This window comes from Bombus vancouverensis, chromosome 12, assembly GCF_051014615.1.
Source record: "Bombus vancouverensis nearcticus chromosome 12, iyBomVanc1_principal, whole genome shotgun sequence".
NCBI lineage: Eukaryota > Metazoa > Arthropoda > Insecta > Hymenoptera > Apidae > Bombus > Bombus vancouverensis.
In genome coordinates, this window is record NC_134922.1 from 7,765,874 (window position 1) to 7,784,772 (window position 18,899).

Below are 18,899 nucleotides of genomic sequence, written 5' to 3' on the forward strand. Positions count from 1 at the left end.
CGTATAGCTGGTAGGCGAGACTATTTTCTATCTAAGACGAAGACTACGTTTCGGTTCTATCCTCCTAATTATATTTTGTAAAATATGAATTTGCATAAAAATCCGCTGTCACATTTTGCCTCAGTGTCGCAGCTTATGAAACGTTGACGCAAAAGTTGTAACTCGTAACGCTGTTGCCTCTGAAGAAACATCGAAAGAAGAGACAGATTTGAATACCTGGGATCTAAATGCTGTCGCGATGGTGATTTCGATAGGGAGCTGATAACTGGAACTTGATCCATCGTCGTTCTAGAACTGGATCTCTTTATCGTGTCTCTCGACTCGCTCTTCCTAGAGTCTAAGGTACACTTGGACGGTTCTCTGTGTATTCTTCTGTCTTCCTTACTCGGTGCCCGATTTTTCCTTAAGGTCGCGTTTATATCTTCCAATACACGATCATAATCCTCTTGGTTTCTTAATTCCTCGTGGGAATAATGATTTAAAACGTGCGGATCACCGTCCAGGAACTAGACACAGTATGAAAATATTTGCATTTCTATTAGTATATCATAACTATTAGCAGACTGCAGATTTTTATGTATTTATAGGAAACGTGAAAGCGTGAAATCGATACGAGGAAATATATAAAATGTTCAAAGTACAGTGATTTCTATGATACTCGATAGATAAAGTAATTTTCTACCAATATTCAGCTTCCTTAATTATATTCCAAGGAACGTGAATTTGTATGAAAATCAGCAGTACATCTATACAATAAAATTTGTCTAATAATTTTATTGTTAAATCATTTTCAAGTACCATAGACTGTACGTATGTACATGTCGAGAAATTAAGCTACTTGTATCTTCCTTGGATTTAGATGAAATCTGACCCTCGTAGCAATATTTTGAAGAAACTATGTACAGTTGAAGATTTATTTAATCCTGCTGCAGCCTTCGGTTCGCTTTTGTCCTCACTTGTTTTTTCAGAACTCTACTATTTCTTAAAAATATTGAGCAAGATTTTCTCGAATGTAACCTTGAGAATATATTAGAATCCTAATGTCCCTGTTCAAGTGACATTTTAGAAATAAAAATAGTTACGTATAACACAGATATTAAGGCACGCTTTAACGAGAGATACTTGGAAATACAAAAAAACGCTACGATAGTTTTATTCTTATCCAAAATTATAACAATTGGCCGATAATAGTCTCTTACGAATACGATAGACGTATCAACATTGAACGCTTATATTCCATATCCGTAGACAATCTAAGGATTTAATTTAATTTATTAATTTAATTTAACGCGTCAATAGAAAATTATATTACACGGAAAACCAGATTTCACTGTGGTCTGAAAATGTGTTACAGTCCATCAAAAAAAAAAAAAAAAGGGCCAGATTCTACACACGATTTTAAAACAGAAAAGTGCTAAAAGTTTACAAAAGCCACTATTACCTATAGCTTGTCGTAAATAAATAACTTCGATAGAATGTACTGGCCTTTTCGACTAAAAAACGTAACGATATATTCTATTACTGCGTTTCCTTGATTCTGCAAGTATAGTTGGAAAATGAAATCAGAGAAACGGATTTCACACGTAAGAATCACTTTTATCTCGAAGATCTTAAACGTGTACTTGAAGTGGAGAACCGCAGCAGGATTAAAGAGACGACGTTCGTGTACAACGATCTAATAAAAAGAAAAATAGTAGCTACATGTTTAGTACCTCGTTGTGCGTGTAAAATATGGACTGCTTTAAGTCAGTTTGCGCGCTTTGCATGCTCTCGCGTCTAAGAGAACCGTCAGGGCCGGTGATCATAACTGGAATCGGAGTGAGCGTCATCGGCACGTTCATGTGCAATCCGCCTGTTGACGACGCTAGGCTGGAACCGGATCCGGTGGTCAAAGAACTGCTCGACGCATCGCGATAATGAGCGAATCCGCTGTTGCTCGCACGTTCTGAAATACCTAATGGTGCATAGAAATTCAAAATTAATTTCAGGAAAAAAATTCCATTTTACATACGGCGTAGCAGGAATGGTTGGTTCATCGAGTTGAGTCAGTCGAGTCTCGCTGAAGCCAGTTTATTTAACGACCACCTCCGCGAGAAAAACACTCGCAAGTTTGTGGTAAATACTTTTTTAAGATAAGAATTTCGAGTATATCACAGGCTATATAGTCCCGTTTGTGGATAGCAAGTTTTTCTGTAATTTTCTTTTTCTTTTCTTTTTTTTTTTTGGTTGAAATGATCAGCTTTCGCGTTCAAAGTTTTCTATTATTTCTAGTTAGTTGTTCGTTGGCCATTGTTCTGATTCACCGTACCGAGCGAATTTACGAAATACAATTACAACGTGCATCGATCTTTGTCTTATTCAAAAACCGTTTTCCCTTCGAATAAAAGCGAAGAGTTCGTGGAGCCAGCGCGCTACCGCGTTATCGTATTTGCTCGAGCGTAGTGCGCCAACTTTGTCTTTTTTCCAATTTCTTCGCTTTTGTATCGGTAGTATCGAACGAACGTTCTCCTTGACTGTCACGACAGACGAGGAAACGTTGAACCAAACTAGACGGCAAGAAGTTCGCTCTACGGAGATATGACGTGTCGTTGTTGAATCGCGTGAGTTGACGGAGTGTGTTGACGAGAATTCAATAAAACGGTAAATTTCAAAGAAGAAAGAAAAAGGGAGAGAATGGAAGAGGCGCCAGTGATCCTTCAGAAACGTTCAGAGTAAATCAGTTAAGTCGTTACATGTAAATTTGATAAACTGTACGACGCGAGAGGTGGATTTCCAAGAAAGTACACGCGTTGTTATGGCGACACGAGCGAACACGCGAAACAATGACGAGAAGCTCGTTTGCGACGCAGATAGAAAAATTTGAAACGATCCGCGAGAAACCGTACGACGCGAATCAGCAGCTTTCCAACGTCGCGATGATGTGAAATCATTGCTGAGCATTGTTTGTCCTCGAAATTCCTCAAACTTCTCTATAGCGTGGGAGTTTAGCAGGGGAGAAGAGAAGAGCACAGGGAAATTAATTGCGGAATTCATTCGCGCGGACGATTGTCGGAAGTTGAAGAAGAGGCCATTTCGTCGCTTGCACCGCGTGTTGGAAATCACCGAGTGAAACCCGGAAATAAGAGAAAGAAGTGGAGAACTCGAGGAGGGTCGAACCACTTAAAAGAGAAAAAGTAGTTGCAATTACAGTCACGAGACGTGCCATCGGTACGACAAGTGCAAAAAGCGAATCCTTGGCGGAGAGTACAAAAATAGAAAAACGGATAACGCGTCCTAAACGGCACACGTGTGCGACGTCAGTGCATTTTTCTCGGAAACAACGGACGCTGATGATTCTGTGTTATTGGCGGACTTCGATGAGACTATGCGTATGACTTATAGTCACGAACGTTTCCGTGAACCTGAGCCACCGAAGATGGCATGTTTTCCCCAGATAGCTGGTGATATATTACTCAAAGTCGCTAAAGTGTAGGTAAGACAGATGCTGGAGCTTTAACGAACGATAAACTGATAGATCAACCGCTGAAAGAAGTACTCTTGCCTGCGTAGTTGAAGAGGAATTTGTTTCAGTGAGAGCGTTAACGGACGAGGATTTTTCGTTTCACGTTCACAGCGATCGCCGTGAAGTTCGAAATATCGAAGACGCTCTATCCGCGCAGGAAACACGCTACGCTCCGCTGTTCCGACGTGTGTTTTTCGATAAGGAGAGACCGATAGGACGTAACGTGCCTCGCGAGAACTTGCTAAGACGATAAGAATGAAAGGCTGGGTCGCGTTGATGTCAAAACGATGAAAGAAACCGAAGAGACCAACCAAGCGTTGAAATGATTTTTTTTTTCTTTTTGAAGCCTGTACGTTAAAGATGAGCGAGCAAAAACGAAAGATGCATATTCCAAGTAAACGAGAGAGAATTTCGTGAATGTGGGTTCAAGATATTTTGTCCTGTTGAAAGACGACAGTACCAGTCTTTGGACTGTTTGTTTTACACGTCACGTAGCAGAAGCTTTTGAAACATTTCAAGAATACTATTGCGTTTAGGCAAACTCGTGATAAAATAAAAGCCTTATAAAAAGCTAATGGGACGGAATATACGCGAGGCGAGTTTCACGATTTTCTGGAAAATGGGGAATCATTCACGAAACATCAGCACCATGTGTTCTGCAGTAAAATAGACAGGCGGAGCGTGAAATAGGTACCTTGGTGGAGAGCGCTAGATCGATGTTGATTACCAAGGCTGTGTCAAGTACGTTGCAGGCCAAAGCTGTCAAGACAGCAGCGTATGTTCTAAACAGAACCCTTTGGAAACAAGTACACAGGGCATGATGGCGTACGAAAAATTGATCACCGGTCGCGAGCCGGAGATTAAACACACGCGCGTGTTCGGATGGACAAGACGTGCCGAAAGTAGAAACTCAATGAAATTCAATGCGAAAAGCAAGAAAATGGTATTTGTTAGCTACGGGGAGAAGTCGACAAACTATCGACCGTGGGATGCAAAGCGTAAAATTCACGTGAATCGCGACGTTGTTTTTAATGAGAGTTGCGTGAAGTCAGAGCCAACCGTAGAGACCTGAAAGAAGACACAAGTCTGGTTGGTTTCCGCTAAACTACAATATCAATGCAGAGGATGAGGATGCTTGGAAGATGAAGAGGTAGTATTGGTACAGTCAAATGACGCGAGAGTTGGTTTTCAATTGCAACAAAATTCCTATGTACGTGGAAAATCAAGATCGATGAATCAGCGAAGTTCGCTAGGAATCCGGAATGTCATAAACGGACAAAATGTGTTGATGCTCGCTTTCATTTTATTGAGCGACGTTCGTGAGATTGATGTGCTGATACGTAGAGACTAAGCAGCAGCAGCAGGTGACAGATATATTTACTAAACCGGTAGTGAGATAATTTGAATATCTGTAAGATAGGCATATCAAACGAAACTATATAAATGAGAGAGTTAAGATAAGATTGTCAAACAAACCACAGGTTATATAGTCCCGTTTATAGGTAGCAAGTTCTTATGTAGTTCTTTTTTGGTTGACGCTCGAACACTCGGCAAACGGCGAAGGCTTTCGCCTTCGACATTTCTTTTTCTTTCTATTTTTCGTTCAGATTTGCCGTGTCGAACGAATGCACGAAACACATTGTATCAATTTTCGTTTTGCTATCAAATAAAATTCGACAGTGTATCTTCTGGTCAAACGGTTAAATTGTTCTATGAAATTTGTATGAATTTTGTAGATATCAAAGAGAATAAAGTCATTGTAATTAGAATAGTAATAGATTCTAATAAGTTATGTCAAGTTACGCGGCATTATAATTACCAATGCAAACGTAGTTAATATTAAAAGACTAGAACCAAAACTGTAGGTTTATGGGTGTTTTCGTAGGTCTGTTTAATGGTTTCTGAAACTGTTTCATGGGTCTTTTGCCAGAAAGTTTCTTCTCCAATATTACCATTTTTTTCTAAATATGATGCAATATGGAACAGTCACGGAATTCATCCTTATATACTGTAAGCTTGAAATTACTAAGTGTAGAAGCTAAGAATTCGAAGAAAAGCTAGCTTAGAAATGTATTGATACGAAGGAAATGACTACATTCGTTTCAAATTAATAATAAAATTAACAGAAGCGTTCTATCCAACTACAAGTGAGAAGACGAGTTAGAAAATGATCTAAATTTCTTAGCCGCTATTGTATGTATTTTGTGAAGAAAAAATCATTTAAATTTCCAAAATTGCATCGTTCTAAATTTACAAAATTTCTATGAAAATCTTTTAAGAATCGATGGTCCTAACTCCCTTGATAATTTTGGCGTTAACAATTTAGTAATTTCCCTTTTAAAAAAATATGTTCCATCCGAACGATTTACTATTTAACAATGGTTTTAATTATGGAATTAATCGGTAATTAATAGGCTCGAGCACACGTTCAGTGCAATTACAGTTTGATTCTTTTCTTGGTCCAAGGTTCGGACATATTGGCAGTGGTCGGAAAGTGGAGTGCCAGATTTTCGACTCGAGGCAAAAGCTACAACGTATACGGCGGCTAAAAGATAGTTTGCGTCGCGGAATGCGTCTCATGTCGCGGACAGTATCGCTTGTGACAGTACAGATTCAATAAGCTTGATTCATGTTAATCGAGGTCAATCACATTTCACCGACAGCGTACAGTGGTCGATAAAATAGAGTTCTCCATCGATTACTATCAGATGACTGCGGATATTTATGCAAATTTGTATTTTTATGAATTATTTGTAACTTGTAACTTGTAAACTTGTTCCACCTGTTAAATATGATAACGTATACTGCGCTTTGCATATTTCACGCGTATCCTCGCGTATTATGCGAGTTCAATGGATTTTTGCATTTTCGACCTGTCAGTCTGGTCTCTTAAACTAGAAACATTACGAAATTAAAGACGAATAAAGACAAAGCAAATGCGATTTTCAAACCGAAATAAATTTCTAAACGAAGCACTTAGTACGTCTAAGAGATTTGGGATTCAAACGACGAATTAACGCGTTTCCCGGTGAATGCATAAAAATCCGCAGTCCGATATTATCACGACGATTCTTTGAAGAATTTTAACGAAGTTGGGAATTCATGCTTGTTAGAAGTTTTTCTTTGCTCGTACCTCCTTTCGATCGCTGCATCGTCCTAAGTTTGTCCAAATCAGCCGCTGAGCATAACGGTGTGTCAACCTCGTACGTATTGTTGAACAAGGAATAGTTCACTTCGTATTCCCCAGTCTCCTTTTTGAACGTGATTATGTGTTCAAATCTGTGTCCCCATAAAATTTCAGACGGCAGGTACGAGCTCCTGGCTTGAGTCGTCATGCCAGTTGATTCGATGACACCTGCAATTGACGAGGGATTTTAGAAATTTTGCTTGTCTTTTTGACTCATTAACTACATAAGGTTTCCTGAAATTTGGTCCAACGACAGCTGTAATCAATGCGAAATTATAGAAATTTATCTTCCTGATTCATCCAGTGTGTTATGCAACTGATGGTTCAATTACTCATCATACAGACTGATTCGACGCGGAAACATAAGTCATACGAAGCTTCTCTTTGTCGAGAAAATAGACCTCGATCGATTGAAAATTAGTGCGTAAAAGTTTATCAAATAATAATAATTACTTAATAAAAACGAAAGATTGTCTCGACGAATTTTCAAATTCGATTTTTCGAAAAAGTTCGAACGAAGATGTCATTTGTTTTAGATTTTGAACTAATCCTCGCACGTGAGATAATCTATCGGCGATAATTTACTCGTATTTAATCCGAAAGTGGTTTGTTTCACGCGATCGAACGAAAACCTTTTGCTTTGTATTTTCGACTTTCACCTTCCAACATGACGATAATCTCGAATCGTTCCCTGAGCATATCGCTGGCTGATATATGATAAAGAGGCGACTTTTCGTCGATCTTGTGAACGATCGTCGTTGGCCAAATAAAGAATATCTTGTCCTCCTCGCCGTCGCCGCCCACTTTCAATTCTGTTTGGAAGAACGGCAGCAGTTCTCCTTCTCTGGTAACCTGAAAGTATAGTTGACGCCATCAGATCATTATACTATTGATCCTGGATGAAAGCAATAAAGTAGAATTTCGTAGAAATTGGCGCTGGACGAAGTTCCTTCGATCGAATCGAGACAACTTTATAGAGGAGAATTTAAGCGCGTGAATGACAAAAACAAAGTTTCTCTTTGGGATTCTTCGGTTAAAAAAAAAAAAGACGGACAAACAGACGTTACGTAACGTGCTCGTTTTGCACGTTCAACCCGAAGGAAATAGAAACTCACCTTCCTTTTGATCATCTGGGCTCTGACGTGAGCCTCGATGATGTGACTCTTCCTCATGTCACCGACACGGAACATCAAACAGGGTTGTCCATCCCTCTGACAGATCACAGCGTTCCTTGAAAACAGCAACGTCTGCGTTCTCTTCTTTGGCCGGGACAGTTTCGCGAAAACTATGCCGACCATGAAGGCCTGCAGGATCACACCTGTCATTGACTGGATACATATCACGAACACTGCCTCTGGACACTCGTCTGTTGGATGTTTCGACCCGTACCTACGATATTTGTCGCTGTTAGAATGGCTTCATCTCGAGGGAGAAAGTGAAAAACGAAACCGTAGAAGATCCGGTGGAGCCAAATTAATTAAACCGAAGCTTAGGGAGCCCAGTAGCATAGAATTTCTAGAACGGCCATGGGGCAATCGGGGATCGTGGTAGAACTTCAAGGTTATCTAGAGATCGTGGGATCATTTTAGACTGACGAAGATTTTGGGATCGTAGGGAACCGTAGGTTTGAGGTTTCGAGATTTTTGAAATTTTTATTTTCCAATCATCTTACGAGAAGAATTTAAAGCTTCCCTCGGGGAATCTTAACATTTCGGGACCGTAAGAACTCGAAAAATTTCGTAAATTTCCTGAATTTGTGCAGTTCGTAAGACCACGCGATCGCGGGAATTTGCAAAGTGCGAGATTTTGAGAATCTTGAGATTTTGAAAACTGTGTGGTTTCAAGGATTCATTTGGTGCTATCCAAATCTCTGGATTACTACGACCTACGACTTCAGGTCGGAGGTACGGCTGGTCCCAGGATTTTCAGGCGACTGTCTCGGGTAGCTACAAAAAGAAAATCACCACTTTTAGGTGTCTAATGAACGAATTCGAATTTTCCGAGTGATCCGAGTGAATTGACAAGTTGCACTTAACCCGTAGAAAAATTCGTTTATCTTATCGTTTAGTCGATTGCAAACTGCGGCTCAAGTTCTCCTGATTATCTGTATCTGTGATCTACAATCTCTAGATGACGTAAAGTGGTACTACAATCTGTACGCGACCTAAGATTAGGTACCGAGGCAATTAATCTCAGATTAATTTCACCAGTTTGCTGGGTTACTCTAGGTCAGAGTTCTCCAATCTTGCCAATCGCAATGTTTGCAAGGTAACTCCGCTGTTGTACCTCGAATGAGAGTTACGAATATTAAATAAGTTTCCTATCGTTCGCTAGATTTCTAAGAAAATTACCGACGATCGCATCGAGCCCCAACGTTATCGCACGACCAATTAACTTAACTAATTAATCAGGGGAGGAAGGGTATAGTTCTTCGAAATCGGCCGCGTTGTTAATTCGTTCGAGTCACTGATCCGATATAAATTACGCTTGGTAATAATAGAAGATAATTGGTAGTCACCCGATCGTGTGCTGCGTCTCGATGGAAAATAGGAAGGAGCTGGTGAATCCACGAATCTCCCTGATGCACGGGGTGAACGTTATGTTTGGATTGTTCTGATTTTTCAGGTCGAGGTCGCCGTGGCTGTACGCTATCAGCCACCATATCAGGGCGAAACCGAGCCATGACAGTAGGAAGTTCATGGAGAACACCAGCAGAGTCCAACGCCATTGTGCGTCCACCAGCGTCGTGAAAATATCCTGAAAAGGTTACATAAAAATATAGTTTCGATGAAAATTTGAAATCGTCTGATTATATAGGCTGCGGTCGAATAACACGTACAAACAGGCACGCGATGATTTCTTGATGAAAAAATAAGAAGAGAATATGCGATAAAGTTTGTTCAGTTGTTAAGGTTTAGTTTTGGAGAAAATCGAGCTTGCAAATTTATCGAATATACTTGAACATGGCTAACTACCGATTGGATATGAGTAAGCGATCGATAAGACGTTATCGTAGAGGCGAAAGTAAGTAAAAAATAAAAAATAAAATTTTTCCCTTTAAGACTTCATTTTCAAGAAAATAGAGTTCGAATATGTTTAGTTAAGAATCGATCTGGTAGTTAAATAAGATAAATATGAAAATTTATTTTTTCGCAAACGAAGCGTCTTGAGAACAAATTTTACTACGCATTTTCCACTTATTTTCACACGTAGAACGACCTGCTGTTGATTATTTAGCTCTGTCTAGTGCGAAATTAACCACGTTCGAGTATACCCGATAAATTTTCAAACTCGATTTTCTCGTAAACTCAACCATAAATAAAAACATTTTATTACACATTTTATTCTTATTTTTTTATAAGGAATCACCTCGTACCCGTTTGTACGTGTTATGAGTTCCTTTGACATGCATACTAAATTGAATATTAAATTGACGTATAAAATATTATTACGTGCTAGTATTAATACGTATAAAATATTATTTCTGGAAGAGTTAAATTAAACAAGTCCATGTCAGTCATTGAACTGTCTATCATCTTATGTTTGTTTAAAGTATAGTATGTTAGTTTTCTTCCGTTTGAAGCGTACATCGAAAGTATCGATTAAATTGTTATACTGTTTTCATAACTGTTGTTAGGTAGTTTTCATAAAATTGCCATCCATCTCAAGGAATGTATCGCATGGTGGTGGAAAAATTCCTTTAAAATGACCATAGACGTATCTGGGTCGAAAAGGAAGCAATTTGCGCTACAAATTATTTATATCGAATGTCAGGCTGATTTATAACAAAGATATTGTGACCTGGTGATATCGGCTATCGTGAATAATTCCTACGATTCTTTTACGAAGCTTTCAATTTAGAAAAAGTGACATGGAAATTATTGGAAACATCTTGGTGTAACGAGAATTTCATCTAGACGATTTTTCAATACGTACGTTGTTCTAACAGAAACCGACAAACCAAAGAATCTTCCGTTTAAAAATGAAAAAAATGAAAGTAAAAAGTCTGGAACTGAAAATTTGTATAAATTTAGAATAATCAAAGTACGTGGTTAATCGTTGAGAAAGCGCATCGAATAAGAAAAGAAAATTACTCTTGTCGATTAAACTCGATATTCTAAAGGAACTGTGTACAATAGAAAATCTTATTTGAGACCACAACGATTCATCAATCTAACATAAACTTTCAATAAAACGATATTATCGACTTAAGAGTAAATGGACCGTTAAGAACATCGAGAAAGTATAACAATTGCGCTAATTTTAACACGTTCGAGAAATAAACGTTTCTAGAGAACCGGAATATAGAAATTACATGAAAACATCGACTATAGAGAAGGACGACAATTTGGCAAGTAATTGTACTCGGAAAATAGATGGAGATAAATCAAGTTCGCGTTTTTACGCTAAATGAGGTTCGTACGGTTTCGTGTAAAAAGGAGGCGTAAAACTTGTAGCGTGATCGTTAAGTGTCGCTGGCGGAAATTCGTGACATCGCCTTGGAACGTTGTATATATGTTCTTAAAACGAAACTGCTACAGTCGTACGCTTTTAGAAATACTTTAAAATTACCTGAAGGTAACGGCGCCGTCTCTTGGCGACATTTCCTTGTACGACATTGCAATCGCCGTGCTTGAAAACCACTCTTTTGCGTATCCGTCGCGAGCTGAATCTTGTTTGCCGGTATCTGAAAGCAGAAAGCAGCGTTGAGTGCTTTGCGTATATTTAAAAGTCGAATTGCGACGTTAGTTAATTGTTTCGCTACTTCGATCTTACGAACATGCTTCTATAAACTACTAGATAATTATATAAAATGTTATATAACGTATTAGAAAACTCGAAATAATTAAGATGGATTAAACTATCTTTATTTTATTTTCGGACATGTAGTTTGCTTCGTTCCTCGGATTCGTCTTATCAGGAACCAAGTCCTTGTAGAACGTTAGATGATTACGTAAAGTATTATATAAAATATCCGAAAACTCGAGATAATCGAAACGTGGTACTTTATCTGTACTTTATTTTCAGATACGTACTTTGTTTCAGTAGAATCGAATTTATTAGGGACCAGGTCTTTGTAAAATATTAGACGATTATATAAAGTATTATATAAAATGTTGGACAAACTCGTAATAGTCAAAACAAGGTGCTCCATCTCTATTGTATTTGCAGATATATACTTTGTTTTATTGGAACGTAACATATCGCTGACCCAATATTAAAACGACGCCTAAAGGTATAGACGCAATAACGTTGGAAACTGCAAAATAATTTGCACGCTATTTTATCAAAGTACAAGGAAAATTATTAGAATACCTGACAAGTAGATGTTTTCCAGAACTTTGTTATATAAATCAGAGACACGAACAGACTTCTATTAAATTTCCTCAAGATTTCATAAAATTGTCAGGTGAAAATGAAAGAAAGAAATATCGAATTCTCCTTTACAACCTCGATATCGGAAAAAGACACAGTTCGACGATACGAGACAAACTAAAAAAAAAAAACTTGCAAATGAAAAGTTGACCCTGGATCAAGTTGGACAATTAGAAATTAAAACAGCGCGCTATTTCTGTTCTTCAAATTTCTCGCCAGAGACCGAGAACCTCTGTTCTATATCAGGCGCCGGTTTTCGCAGAAGGTCACTGACATCCTTCGTTCTTTTTTCGTCTACGTCGGATCGTTTCTACGCACACCTGATGGAAAGAAATCGCGTCCTAGAGGGTTGTGTTCCGCGTGAGACAGAAAACGAGACGTCCAGCTAAAAACCTCCCACGGCTTCTCTAAAGGCCGTTTAAAATGGTCGTACGGTCTGCTTCGAAATACACTGAGGCTAATGCCAAAGGACATAATTTACCGCTGAACGCGTTTCCTACGCGCCGGGATGGCCCGATTTAGAGCAATCTGCCAGAAAATCGACAGACAAACGAGTCCTGATAGTCTTCCGTCTCTACATGAATCACTACCTTCGTCCCTAATTGCGAGCAACTTTTAAAAGCATCGTCTTCTAACCAATAATTCGCACGTGATTACTATGAATCACAGCTTCGAAGAATTACACTTCCACTTAAGCCCGTCGCACTTGTTGAATTTTTAGTTCCTCTTTGCGTTTCGAAGAAGACAATTTTCATACCTTCGACGTCAGACCTTCGATCTCAAACATTTAGTATTGTACCGTAGGTAGAAGTTCATTCGTGTCTTCACTATATTATTAGCGTAACATCAACATGTTGACCGCTATGCAGTTAATTTAGTATGTGGGTTTTCCCCTGAGAGTCACGACAGATTGAAATATAATAACGTAACGTTTAATTTTTCTAAAGTATTTGATATTGTGTGTTCTAAGGTGTTACTGTTCGTGTTAGCTCAGTTATCGGCATCGTTGAACGTTTCTAAGTTCTGGAAACTTATCGAATTTTAATCATTGTCAAATATTTGATACTATGGGCCGTCGATGAATACCAGTCGAAAGTCAACGTGTTAAGGTTTAATGGTAAAACAGCGAAGATATTTATTCGTTCACAATTTTTCTACAAATCGCGTAACGTAACGAAATCGTTTATTGCGCTGAATATTATTTTTATCTTCAGCCAACGAATTACTCGGCTAATTATGCATCGAGGTAATCCAATTTTTATCTTAATAGCTTCGTTAATTACGCGTCCTTCGATAATCGTACTTTCTTATTAGTTAACAAATTTCTTCAAACTCGACGATACAAAAGGAACAGTCACTAACACGCGCAATTTCCATTTAAAGATTCTCGATCTTTCCTTCTATTCTTTAAACATTGGATATTTTGTTCTACGTTAGAATTGAAGAGATCGAAACATAATAAATTTCAGCAGGATGATAATACCTAGAATTGCATACGATAATCATCGGAGATTGAATTTTCAAAGTCTAAATACGATTTGGTTATTCAGTTTCTCAGATTGCCTCCTCGAACAGAAGACAGCAAAGTCACCAAGAATATCGAATATTTTCGGCGGCGCATAGTTTTCATATTTTCATGGTTGTTTAGAAAACTCGCGTGTCCTCCCGTGGAATATCTGTTTCGTATTCGAATCGGTACTTCGTCGTAGAAAATGAAACGCTTGAAGAAGCGTTTATCGAATATCGTTTTACCGAATTCAATAATCTTACAGCAGCTGTTGTCATCTCGCAAACATCGGTAAATTCGATTGCTCCCTAAGTGGTCCTGGTTCCATAGGCTTTTTTGCCAACGTGAAAATAAGTATTGCGAAATCTGATATCCAAATATTTGCTTGATCCTGTTTCATCCGAGTCACCGACGTTACGGTAAATATTTATCGAAATGTTCGTAGTGAACTACAATCTTAACAACAGGTATTGTTATATATTCTTTGTTCTTTTTTTCACACTGAATTCCATTTTACAATCAGACTCTTCTGCCAGCTATAGTTCCTATCTGATTGTTGTATTATTATTTAATCGCTAAATTCATAGCACGTACTGTTGATCGTTTCATTGCCGGACTTTTAATTATTGTGATTAAATAATGGGAGAATTTATATGTAACATGACTTCTGTAAAGACTTATGCTGTGATATATCGTGACAGATCCCTTACATTTGTTACAAATCTTCTTAATTCTTTATGTCCCGAGTCATAAGGAATCTGAAATCTATCTTGAATATACAGGGCGGTTGGTAACTGGTGGTACAAGCGGAAAGGGGGTGATTCTACGCGAAAAAGAAGTCGAAAATATAGAATAAAAATTTTTCGTTCGAGGCTTTGTTTTCGAGAAAATCGACTATGAATTTTCGCTCGGTACGCGTGCGGTACGTTATAACGGATCTCACTGTAGATCGTTGTCTCGATGAAAAATTAAAGAAAACAAATTTTTATTCTATATTTTCGACTTCTTTTTTCGCGTAGAATCACCAGTTACCAACCACCCTGTATAAGAATCTTTTCTTCCGTCCGCAGAACATGCAGAGCGATTTCGTCAAAACTTTGAAAATATTTCGAATATGAAAAAGCAATATGACGATAAGTAGAGATCTAATAAGCTGATTGACTATTATCGAACATTTAAACAGGATGTTCCCCAAGCCAAATATTTCAGAAAGTCGATTATCCCTTTTTAACTATTCAAATTCTACGAAAAGAAATGTATTAAAAAACGCAGACTATTTTCCATGCAAAGATTTGTAATGCAAATTCGCGCATACTCTTTTGCCACTCGGATTGAAGCTACAACGTAACTTGCAAATATCATAATATAATAATATCTCTCGATAATATAATAATAATTCTCAGCTGTGCGTCGTTAAAACGAACCAAGAGCAGTCTGAACAAGGCAAACTGATCGGTTGATCCTTCCTAAAGTTAACTTCAAGCATTTTGCTAAAAATACACCGATTCCGATTCTATCTCCGCGAAAAGTCATCTTTGCTCACGGTACAGGCCTATTCTATTCGCAGATCTCGTTCGTCGAACGTCAATAACATTCGTATTGCGAAGAAATCGATAGGTTTCACACATATTAAAATCGATTGTAATCCGAATGATAAAGATTCATTTGATTTTGAGCGATCGATAAAGAAACGATCATCGAGAGATGTCATTCTAAGAAGAAGATTTATAGCAAGTTTTGGCAGAGAATTGGACGATCGGAGACAAAGTGGATGTTTCAAGTGGATATCGAAGTTAAGCTAGATACATTAAAATTCTGACGTTAGCTGAAATACAGCGTAGAGTACGCAATTTGGCAACTGATAGCGTCTCGGTATAAACGAATGCTCCCTGTGACGAACGAGGAACACGGTTCGCTATAACGTTCGATGATGCCGTAGAAAAGAAATAGAAGATCTCAGAATATCGAGGTGATACTAGATTTTATAATTAGAGCGATATTTCGGTGTTATAAATACTAACGCGGAACCCTACCGATACTGATCAAATCAAGACATCTCCAATGCTAGTCTCGGTAGCTTTTAGAACTTAATTCTGATCAGGTTTGAAAGTTTCAAGCCTGTATTCAGGCCGGTCAAAAATGTACAACTTCGAGCTAGAAACGTTTACAGACTCTTAAATATTAATATTAAACGTTAAAATTTTCAACAGTCGGATACGTTTAAAAGTTTAAGAAACTTCAACCGGGAACGTTTGAAAATTAAACAATTCTAACTTGAGAACGCTGGGAAATCTAGAAGTTTGAATTCAAAGTGTTCAGAAATGAAAAATTTGTTATTTAATGCGTTCGGAAATTTGAACATTCGAAATTGAAGCGTTCGATATATAAATATGGATTCAAAATATTTATAAATTGCAACATTTTTGATCGAAAGCGCTCGGAGAAATAAAAATTTTGATTGGAAGCGTGAGAAAATTCGCAAAGTTGTACGCAAATCGCTCAGAAGCTGCAAAATGTAGAGTCGAGACGCTTAAAGATCGAAAACTTTGTTATTCAAAGCGCCGAATACTTCGCAAAGTCAAATTCAAAGCGTCCAAGAATTCGCAAAGTTGAATTCAAAGCGAAAACGCCAAAAATTCTCATTCGAAGCGTCAGAAAATTCGCGAATTTCAATTCAGGTCGTCGAAAACGACTTAAAATTCCTACGAATGTTGCTCGAATTCTCCGCGTTCTGTCCATTCCTCGGTATATTTACCAAAAATGGATCTTGCGACGTTTCCAAATCCGAGCTAGCTGTCACGGAGAACCGCGAGTTCCTCGAACTTGAAAATCCGAACTGGCCAAGTAATTCGAACTAATTTTAAGTTACTCGACGTAATTAAGCAACTTTCGCGACCGTGTAACGCGAATGGGGAAGATCCCGCGTCCGCGGCTATCCAGAGTTTCCGGGGTGATGTTGTGAATTCCAGGGACAGTAGCCAGACGACAGGCGCGTGTATTTCTGATCGAATCAGCCAGAAATAAGCAGACGATGGTGCGGAACTCGGAAAATTCGTTCAGCCAGACAGAACAGGCTTAGGGACAGTGTTTACATAGACGCGTTGCGTAGCCACGGATTATTGAAATCTAGAAACTCGTACGAAAAGCGTTAAGGTTGTTGGCAATGTCCACATGATCTCTTTGAACTTGTCTCTTTTCCCTCGCCCCTGATACACTTCGCCACGAGTCAGGCGATTTTCTTCGTCGAACCGACGCGTCGCGTCCGCCCGACGTCAGAGTTGATACTTGGACGTGGACGCCGAGTGGTAGACAGGATGTTTGTCTTTCGGATGTAGGAAGATGATGAGAGAGCTTCGTTTGCTTTGTTATCGTACATTAATAGAGGTGTCTCTAATGTTAGGAATATCACAGTTCAGCGTCTTTCTTAACGCTGGAACTGTTGGTGATTAAACGTGAATAGAAATTCAATTATTCAAATATGGAAATTCAATGTGTCGAAGAAATATTAAGATGAAAAACGGAAGGAAAAGAAAGGGAGCTTTTACCCAGATACTTAGTCGAAAATAAAAGATGCAATTTTATGCGAAATATTCTTCCTGAAGCGAATTGAAAATTTCTGAATTGCATTGAAAAATGACGAGCCGGTTATTTTCACCATTTCCGATTCATTCCTCTTCGTCCATTTAATACATGTATTCGTTTTATGTATATTTAAAAGTAATCGTTGAAAAATAATTTACCATTATTTAATTATACTTTTTAATGGAAATTGTTCCTTTGTTAATGGTTTAAAACGATATGACTATTAAAAAATGCTTAACATAACAAACTTGTCGTTATTCGTCAATTTCTGATGAAGATTTTCATAGAATGAATTTTCGGAGGATTCTCTATATTTCTTTTTCTCAGTTCATTTTTCTCTTTTGAAGATTTTTTCGAAGAATAGAAATATCTTCATGGATGAGAGATCGGAATCGAGAATTATGGTTTATCGACTAGTTTAAGTGGTTAGCTAGGTCTTCCAACTTCCGCAGACGAACGAGAAAGCGTATAACCCGATAGATTCTGACTTTTGGTACTGGTTTTCTCGAAGAGACCTAGACCGCGGTTCGATTTGGCTTGGTCCGTTCGTCTGGCAAACGACGTTCTAAATTCGTGTGCTTCGGTTCAGTTTCAACCCTGACATATTGACCCGAGATGAAAATAGATTAAGACTTCCACACCTGTTCGGGCTACTGTTACTGACGAAGCTGGAAAGTCGGAAATTTTTTCCCTTCGAGAGGAACCTGTCCGCTTTAACGAATCCTGGGGAAAGCTTGATAACTTGAAACTTCATAACCTTTGACTCTGACGCTCGTGGAAGATTCGCGAGATAATTACTCGAAGGCAATTGTGTGCTCTGCTTACTTTCTTCCTTAGCTTTTTCACCAAAAATCTACTAGAATTTTACTAGCCGAGGTGTTTCGCAATTGGCGATGCAATTGGCAGTGACCCTGCGTGAAAAAGTATTTGAAAAACTTTTGAAAGTATTTTCCACTCTATCCTTTATTTTACTGAATTTTACACCTGATGAGATTTCTTTTGTCAGAAGGTAATAATCTGTCGTGTATAAATATTCCGTTTAATTCCTATGCTGTCGATCGTCAAATGAGATAAGTGAAATTGCTGTTAAATTGTTTATTAAACGCAGAGGTAAATTAGAAATGTCAACCTGAAGGAACGACGATTGTCAGGGACAGTAACTAGATGCAGAAGAATCGGGCAAATATTTCGAGTAAACTTGATCAAACACGGATCCTCCTCGATTGAGAAAATTGTATCCTACATCCTCGACGTATTTATTCGCGTACAGTCGCCTTTCTGCCCGATTCAATCAACAGTTACACCCTATATCATATACTTCATAGCTTGGAAAACGAATCTCGTTAGGTAGTTGGATGTTTGCGTCCAATTTTCTATGAGTCTGTTAATATTAAGGGTTTATAAAAGAGGATATGAACATTTCACAGGTAATTGATTGGTAAAACGATCGATTAGGAAATAGAGAGTTTGCAACGACGTTTCGAAAGGCCGACCCACGCGGTTCGTAAAACGGAACGATTTAGAGCAGACGAGAAAGTGCCTGTGATTATGATAACTAGCCGCAATAAACCTAATGATATAAACCGTTCAGAGAGATTGTTGTTTAAAGAACGTTACTTACGAGATGGTACGAGCCTTAACTCGACTATTGGAAGTCGTCCTTGATTCAGACTCTTTCATCTTGGTCCGAAACGCTACACCAGACGATGATGATCGTTGTACCTATACTGTTTTCAGCGTTATCC

At 38.4% G+C, this 18,899-nt stretch overlaps 1 protein-coding gene across 6 annotated transcripts in view; it reads right to left on the minus strand.

The window, feature by feature from the left end:
• Nucleotides 1-18,899, minus strand: part of LOC117155147 (ATP-sensitive inward rectifier potassium channel 12) — a 42,221-nt gene that overhangs the window by 16,716 nt on the left and 6,606 nt on the right. For 5 of the 6 annotated variants that reach the window (XM_076623261.1, XM_076623262.1, XM_076623260.1 and 2 more), the window contains 7 exons: nucleotides 11,262-11,376; nucleotides 9,208-9,446; nucleotides 7,805-8,078; nucleotides 7,349-7,541; nucleotides 6,636-6,857; nucleotides 1,713-1,954; nucleotides 217-506 (listed from right to left, as the gene is read on the minus strand). In XM_076623261.1, the coding sequence (XP_076479376.1) occupies nucleotides 217-506; nucleotides 1,713-1,954; nucleotides 6,636-6,857; nucleotides 7,349-7,541; nucleotides 7,805-8,078; nucleotides 9,208-9,446; nucleotides 11,262-11,376 (1,575 nt within the window). Of the gene's footprint in view, nucleotides 1-216; nucleotides 507-1,712; nucleotides 1,955-6,635; nucleotides 6,858-7,348; nucleotides 7,542-7,804; nucleotides 8,079-9,207; nucleotides 9,447-11,261; nucleotides 11,377-18,775; nucleotides 18,866-18,899 lie in introns of those variants that run through there. The other variant, XM_076623263.1, reaches the window with a different exon arrangement.